At 38.7% G+C, this 8,463-nt stretch overlaps 1 protein-coding gene across 1 annotated transcript; it reads right to left on the bottom strand.

Annotated features, from left to right (window-relative positions):
- On the bottom strand, positions 1–5,923 carry LOC130991310 (pyruvate kinase isozyme A, chloroplastic). The gene is made up of 6 exons (XM_057915441.1): positions 5,170–5,923; positions 3,071–3,161; positions 2,764–2,957; positions 1,840–1,961; positions 1,012–1,490; positions 1–612 (listed from the first exon to the last, which is right to left on the bottom strand). Exons 1-6 carry the CDS (start codon positions 5,698–5,700, stop codon positions 311–313), a joined length of 1,719 nt encoding a protein of 572 aa, XP_057771424.1. The 5' UTR covers positions 5,701–5,923; the 3' UTR covers positions 1–310.
- Positions 5,924–8,463: the final 2,540 nt, after the last annotated feature.

The following is an 8,463-nucleotide window of genomic DNA, read 5'->3' as shown; positions in this document are numbered from 1 at the left end:
TAACAAAACAAAGCTTCTAATTTAAAAGTCGATTAACATATATCCCGATTCTAGACCTTCAGAAGCATGAAAACAAATGGAAAATACAAGAGCCTAGCAAGGCATCACTCGATATTTTCTATAATTAAAAGCTCTCCTTCAAGGCTGAGTTGCCTTCTGGCTGACAAACATCCGGCAAAGGGAGTCGCGAGTTCTCATTCTTCGAGAAACAACAGTCGAAGTCTTGTAAATGCTAAGGCCACAAACACCAGTCAAGATATGGAGATGATGACGTTGAAGCAAGCCGTCCCCTCTATGGAAATGGGATGTCTCATGGGACATTCATAACTTGAATAGATTGCAACATGTCAGAGACAGCAATAACCAGGTCTCCTGAATTTATCATTCCCCGGGATTTTAGTAAAGAGAAAGTCTTGTTGAGGTTGCTATCCATATCCTCCGAAAAGCTCAAGCGGAAAGGTATAAGACCCCATTGCAGGTTCAGGCGTCTGCGCACAGATGTTGTTGTAGTAAATGCGAAAATGGGGCAGTCTGGACGGCAGCGTGACAGAAGAGATGCCATGTGACCTGCTTTAGTGTACACGAAAATGGCATCCACACCCAGATTGTTGGCTGCAGTATAAGATCGCATATCAACACGTTGCACTATGAATATACAAGTTCATGTACAATATGTGTAGGTACAGCTCCAGATATGTATTGCTAACCAGAAATCATAAATTGTGAGACATAATAAATGTTAGATTAACGAGCACCAAGTTGTTGACACACCAAAACACCTAAACGCTTGAGCTGTTTACACATTTATAAATCTGAGAAGTGAGCACAAGAAGTAAATTATTAGGAGTTCAATTCAACAGCATTGTGCTAGAGCAATTATGTCATGATTCCCTCATTCAATACGTCAGGGACTCGTTGTTAACAGCAACTAGTCACTGTGGCCTCCTTAGTTGAGGCAAGAATTATAAAACAAATTATATTATATTAAATAAAAAATTAAATACTTCTTACCCATCTTAGCAGTAGAGTTGCAAATCTCTTCTGAAATTCTGTCTCCAAAAGAAGATGCTATGCCAGGGAGTTCCATAGCTTCATGGCGTTTCTCATCTCTCCACCATTTCTCTATTCTTAGACTAACACTTCTGAGAACAGTCAATGCTTTGTCAGGGAACTGGCCCATGGCAGACTCACCAGAGAGCATTAAGGCATCCGATCGCTGGCGAACTGCTTCAGAAACGTCAGCTACTTCAGCTCTGGTAGGTGTTGGGTATTCTATCATCGACTCAAGCAGCTGGCTGGCAACAATAACTGGCTTGTTTAACTGCCTGCAGAGCTGTACAATTTTTTGTTGTTCTGATGGGACCTGCTCCAACGGGATCTGTGCCCCAAGGTCTCCTCTTGCCACCATAGCTCCATCTGATGCCAAAATGATTTCCTCCAAGTTCTTTAATGAGTCAATACTTTCTATTTTTGCAATCACAGAAATGTCACTGCATCATAGGATCGCTTAATTACTTTGGCGTCGATATATTTACGCATCTTAAAATGAGAAAAATAATATAAATTAGGAATACAGTTTCAAAGATTCAGAAGAACACGTATGAATTTCCATATTTTTTTTATGGATATGTCACATTTGGGTGCACGAACAAAATGGGAGCAATGTAAAAGCATGAGCATCATTTTCAGATGGTTATCACATCTGAGAACAAATTTAATGAATTGAGGACTTATAAACCAAGAGGCACGCCGATAATTCCGGCTAAAGAAGATTGACAGATATTACTTACCTCTACAACATAAACTAAAAACCCGAAATAAATTGAGAATGTCTCTCACCTATCACGAGCCCGTGCTTGAATATAGCTCCTGAGATGCTTTATAACTTCCGCAGACTTAACAAATGATATAGCAATAAAATCAACACCCTCAGCGATCCCAAAATCAATGTCCAGCCAATCCTAAGAGTCAGACCAATTAATCAAACATAAGTGTTGGCACTCAAAGTAAATTATTCTCCAAGACTCCAACAACAGACAAATTGCACGAAAAATAAGGATTATGACAATGACAAATAAATGTATATCAGCACAATGGCCAACCATATATCCTTTGTCCACCGCTCATAAACAATAGGTCCAAATCACCCCAACATGTGTTTCATGCAAGCCCCAAAACACCGACCATCTTAGATATGATTATATGAATTAATATTTAGATGTAGACTCTTCCTATAACATCATTTGACGGAATTGAGAAACTATTACCTGCCTATATAAGCAGTGACGTAGCCATAGAAACTTGTCATGAGGCCCAAATAATAATATTAAAAGCAATAACTAGAAGTTTCAAATGACGACGAAGCGTATGTCAGTTGATAAGACGCTTCCCCTCCGATCAATAGGTCGGGAGTTCGAGCCATCACGGGGAATGGGGAACCATTATGATTCTCTTATAAAAGGAAAAATAAAAACTAAAACTTTCAAATAAAGTTAAAAGTTAATTATAACTATAAAAATATTGACTGATGACCGAAGCATCCACAACATGAGACATTTTTTATAAAATCAATCCATCAAAGAAAAAATAAAACAAATTAAATATTGAACAAGGTATGCATAACTTAAGCTAGAAAAATTTTGTGGAAGGTATAACTAATTCAACATCCAGCAAAGTTATATGATCAAGTCTTTTACATAAATAGATAGTTTAATAGCACAAAAGTTGGCTGGTTCAAACTTTAAGAAAGCAAGTTGAAAGAACCTTTGAGGATATTGTGGGGAGCATTGCATTACGTTCTCGCACTAAGCTCCCATCTCTCCAGAATGTGAGATTAGCACGAGGTAATAAAAGTCCAGGATCTGTACAGCGACACTTGACATCTGGACCGATTTTCTCAATCACCTCAAACCTCACCATTCCACCATCTACTAGAAGTTCATCGCCTATGTTTACATCTGCCATGCGAGAATCAGACATTTATTAGCACAAGATAAATAAATTTTGTACACTACAAATCAGGTAAAAAGCAGTAGTTTAATATAATAATGTATGAAACTGGGTCTTTAACCTTCGGCAAAGCCACCATAGTTCACGATAATTGTGTGCTCAGGAAGACCAGAATCAAATGCTCGAACACTGAAAGTCCAAATTTCACCATCCTGCAAAAGATTAGAGAATCTTAGATTCAGCTTTAGATATATCATGTGCTTGAAACGCTTAAGGTCAAATCATTACTTTTTTCTACAAAATGCAAGGTTCCATGCAAGTTCCCAATACTTGATGGAGAAAGAGAGTTCTTGCTTATTGAAAATCTCATAAATGATGGAGCTTCTGAGTTATCCATCAGTTTAAAAGATGGTATATGCTATCTTCACTACAATCTCAAGGTGTGTAGATAAATTTAAGGTCTGGGCTTATATTGTACTCCCTTCGTCCCACTAGAATTGGCACACTTGCCTTTTTTGTTTGTCCCACTAGAATTGACACTTTCCTAAAATGGTATGTGGTCCGTACATTCTCTACACACATAAAATAAGTGGACCCTACCTACTTTACACTCTTAACCCTTTGTTCTTAATCTTCGTGCCCAACTCAAAAGTGTCAATTCTAGTGGGACGGAGGGAGTATATGATACTTTATTCCGATTTTGAAATTACAATCTACAACTGCAAATAAAGTGCAACCAAGAAGCATGAAGTTTGATTCCTCCTCCGAAGGATCATGTTCATAATATCTCAGTGAAGGACCGGTGGTTTGGAGCATATAAAAGAATGCCATCATTGAGATCTCAAGACTGGCCCCAACCAATTATTCATCAGTTGAATTTCTATAATTATTACCACAACATTTAAAAATTTGATTCTGAACGCAAGTATTACACTTCCAATGAAACATCTTTTTTACTTCAACATTTATTACTTCATTGTGTACAATTTCCATTCCCCCCCCCTCCCCATTATCACTTCAATTATATAAAACATCACTAATTAAAGAGAGTGGGAGGAGCTGGGTGAAGATCCCTATGAGAACAACTGGTGGTATTTATTCTAAAGCCAGAAAAGACCAATCTATTTCATTCTTACAAGAACAATGCTTTGTGTAACGTGTCTGGAACTTATGAATAAGCCAGAGTTACTTGTATAAATCTTGAGAATCTATGAATCAAAACTAATCAAATGCATAGCTATTGTCCCATGAATCATACAATAAATCATAGTATTCCATCAACCTCAATGACCCATCTTTTCAATCAAGGATGAGAAGTCAAAGAGTTCATTTTGTTGGAAAAGTGACATCATTAGCACAAATGCCGTGGTATGGAAAAGAGACATCATTAGCACAATAATATTCCTCAAGTGAGATGTAATTTCAAGAAAGACATTTCTAATTTCTAGGAAACAATATATTTGTTCCTGACAATGAGAAAAAAAGACCCATCTTTGGCCAGAGATAGACTGAACAATTTATATATCACTAAACATAAGAAGATTGAAGGATATTTTTTCCAGACAGTAACTCAAAACATATCGAATGCCATGTAAAAGAAAAGTTGACATCAATTTCCAGTCTGCTTCAGTAAAACCCTCACCACTGGTTCAAACAAATATGCTAGTTCATTGCCAACGACAACATCATTTGGTAAAATATATATTATCCTTTTGATTCTTCCTTTTTCCCAATATACAACTTCCTTTCCCAAAATTTTGCTCTGGTATTTTGCTACAACAAAACCAAATTCACACAAAAGTATGAAGGATACCTAAAATTTCTTTTTTGGAGCTAGTCATCTTTCTATATATAAGTAACTGGCTAATTGTTCTGAAAAAACAAGTAAAACTTCACAGCCTCGTTGAGAAGTATTGCATCCTTCCACCAACTATACCTTCTTATATCAAGTGATAGCTCAAGCTTAACCAAGAACAAATATTTCTAAGTTCTATTTATCAGCACTAACCCTATTGCATGGCAAAGTAGTCCCATAATAACAGCATTGTTCCCAAACCTCTAACAAAATCTCCTACTTACAACTACCTGTAAAAAAACCTCGTCTTTAGCATCTACAGTCTACAATTAATCCTCCCACCGAATTCTCTGTCTTTGAGAAATAATAATTAACCCAATGTCAGTTCAAAAGAAAATCAATGTTCATCAAATATCTATTAGTACCTCAGCTTTGGCCGACGAAGCGCCGCCAAGATCCCCCATGTGAATCTCGCTCCCCTCAGTATCCATCATAATGGCAACCGCATACCCCTTCTCCTCATTCAATCTCCTCACACGCTGAATCACCTCCCGATGCCACTCCCTCGTGCCGTGGCACATGTTAATCCTCGCGACATTCATCCCCCCGACGGCCAGCGCCTCCAGCTGCTCCGGCTTGCACGTGGCGGGGCCGATCGTGCAGATGAGCTTCGTGCGCCGCGTGCTCCGGAACCCGTTCTCCTTGAGCTCCGCCTCCGTCACCGCATCCACCTCGATCGAGCTGGAATCGGCGGCCGCGGCGAGGGAGACGTGGTCCTGCACGCCGGTGCCCGCGCCGTTGTCGGACGCAGATGCTCTGATGAACAGCGAGGTTTTTCTAGGGTTTTTGACGAGGGCGAGGCGAGAAATGGAGTGAGAAAATTGCTGCGAGCGGTGGGGGATTAGGGGTTTGGCGGAATGTGAGGTGGAAATGAAGAAATTCAGTGCCTGCGCCATTGCCGACCGATTGAATTGCTGCAAATTCTCCTAGAAGCAGAGCGCCGCCGTTGAAAGATGGCGGAGAGAGAAGAGAGGAGTTGAGCTGGATGAAGAATTTTGATGTAATAAAGGAAGAAGGCGGAGAAAGCGAAGTTAGAAGAAGACTCACTTAGGAAATCTCGTTGGATATGGCGATTTATTTCTCACACGAATATTCCATTTCTGCATATTTATTTCTTTTTATGTTATTTTATAATTTTATAAGGAAAAAAAAAAAGTGAATATACCATTTTATATTGGGGTATTGGCCCGTAAATAATCGAACTGTTTCAATTTTTCAGTTTTGCACCATAATTTTAGGGTTAATAGCCGAAAAATACACGAACTTTCACCGGATTTGCATATTGACCTTCAAAAATAGCCCCAAAATACATCACCTTTTAATTTAATCGCAAATTGCACCCGCGTTGACTAACACCTTGATCGGTGATGACGTGGCTGTCGGATTTTGTTGACGTGGACTATTTTCCGATGTAGTAAAACGACGCCGTTTTGTCAAGCTCTTTTAAATTAAAAAAAAATCAAAAAATGGAAAAATCATTTTGTTCCAGTTTTTCCAGATCCAGCCGCGTCGTCTGCGTCAACCAATCTCTGTTCTCCACCGTCTCCAGCCAGCGCGTGGTCCGTTGACCACCGCGCACCGCCTCTTCGCCCACCCCTCTCATCACTCCAGCGCCACCTTTTTCCCCAGCCCAGTCGTGAAAGGCGCGGCCTTGATTTTCGACGCCAAGCAACTCCACCGCCACTACTGCTCCACCGCCATTCACCACCACCCTCCGCCTTGATTTCACGAACATCATCGGACCTGTCAGGAATAATTGTAACTTAGCTTCTGCTACGATTTCATCATTTGTGAATTTTGCTTTCGATTCCGCATCGTATTCCTTTACAACCAACGGCGTTACAAGATCGAATTTTTCGACTGTAGACGCCATTGTTTTTTTCTCTCTCTCAATTTCTCTCCCTCCTTACTACCTCGGTTTGACACTCTTTAGTGTAGTGGGCAAGCAATAAAATCAACATCTCACTTTTTATACTAAAGCTGCTCGCTAGGTTCCAGTTTGCAATGAGGGGAGTTTTTCAGCGAGATTCCTCCAATTTTTCTTGGCACATTTCCTTGATTTTCGTTCAATTTCCTGCGAGATTCGAGGTGGGCTGGGGATGAGAAGGGAGGGCGAGGAGAGGATGATGGTTGTGAATCGCGCCGCCTAGGGTTTCATTCAGGCTGCGAATCGTGCCGCCTATGGGAGACGATGGAGCAATTGAGGGAAATCTTCTTTGGGCTGTGCGGAGTCCGCCGGGGAAGGGTGCAGAGGAGTCGGATCTGGAGGCGCTGCTGCCGGAGGGGTTCCTGGAGAGGTGGCGTTGCCGGTTGAGATGGTGCTGCCGGGAGAAGATGAACCATATTACTTTGTTTAATTAATTAATCAGGCTTTGTGTAATTAAAATCACCTTTTAATTTAATTTCTGGGCAAAACGACGTCGTTTTGCCCACGTGGCTTGCCAGCATGTAAAAAAAGCCACGAGTAATGCCATGTCATCGCCGGTCAAACTTAAGAGCTGCCGGAATTTTCGCCGTGTGCAATTTACAACTAAATTAAAATGTGATGTATTCTAGGGCTATTTTTGAAGGTCATGTGCAATATGCAAATTCGGTGAAAGTTCGTGTATTTTTCGGCTATGAACCCATAATTTTAAAATATGTTTATAAATACTTAAATTTTATATTCTTTCTAATTTTGCATCAGATGAATTTTTACTTCAAAATTGTTGCTAACATGGCAACAGAATTAACATCTCAAAATCTATAATTACATGTTTTATATCCCACATTGATAACAAATTTATCGGCTTCATTACGCACTTCAAACTTCTCTCTCAATCCGACTGTCATGTAGTAACAATCTGAAAGGTAAAAATTCATCTAGTGTAAAATCAGAAAAATACAAAATTCAAGTATTTATATGCAGATTTTAAAATTGAAATGCAAAAATCAGAAAATGAAAAAAAGTTTGAGTATTTACATGTCAATGACCCTTTTATACTCAAACATCTGAACTTCTTCATGAAGAAAAGGTTAATTTAAAATCTTCAAACCTTTTGGAACTTAACATAGGGCTTAATTACAAGAACAATTTTCTCTTTAATTTTTTATTAAGTGACTACTTTAGCTGAAATTGAATTAACCTATTTTTATTGATGAAAAATTAGTGTGATTTTAACATGTCATTTATTATTTTCCACATTGTGAATAACGACCAAATTTGATTATATGTGGTTTGAACAATTGAACTGGCCTATGCCGATTGCCGAGTGGTAGGAAATTGTGTTCTTGTATAAATTGCAAAGTTGCAAACTGTCATATTTTAAGGGAATTTTTTATTTTTTTTTTTATTTTTAGAATGACTTACTTATATTTATAATTTAAGGTAGTAGCTAAAAAACAAGAAGAAAAAAATAAACAGACTAGTTGTCTACTACCATAAATTAGGTAGGATTTCATCTACATAACTTATACTACTAAGTATATTGCTTTTTATTTTTTTGTGTGACAAGCTTTCTATTTTAATTTTTTTCACACCTTCCACTATTTTACATGAATTGAATATAAGAGAAAGAAATAGTACGAAAAAGAATAAGAGGTGTCCCACACCGAAAAATATCAAAAGAGTTGAGCTTCGCAGCTATAAATTGGATGAGAAAGTGCTGAGTTACATACGC

Source organism: Salvia miltiorrhiza, chromosome 7, assembly GCF_028751815.1.
Source record: "Salvia miltiorrhiza cultivar Shanhuang (shh) chromosome 7, IMPLAD_Smil_shh, whole genome shotgun sequence".
NCBI classification, from domain to species: domain Eukaryota; kingdom Viridiplantae; phylum Streptophyta; class Magnoliopsida; order Lamiales; family Lamiaceae; genus Salvia; species Salvia miltiorrhiza.
The sequence above is the reverse complement of the archived record's forward strand: the minus strand, read 5'-3'. Positions and strand labels throughout refer to the sequence as shown.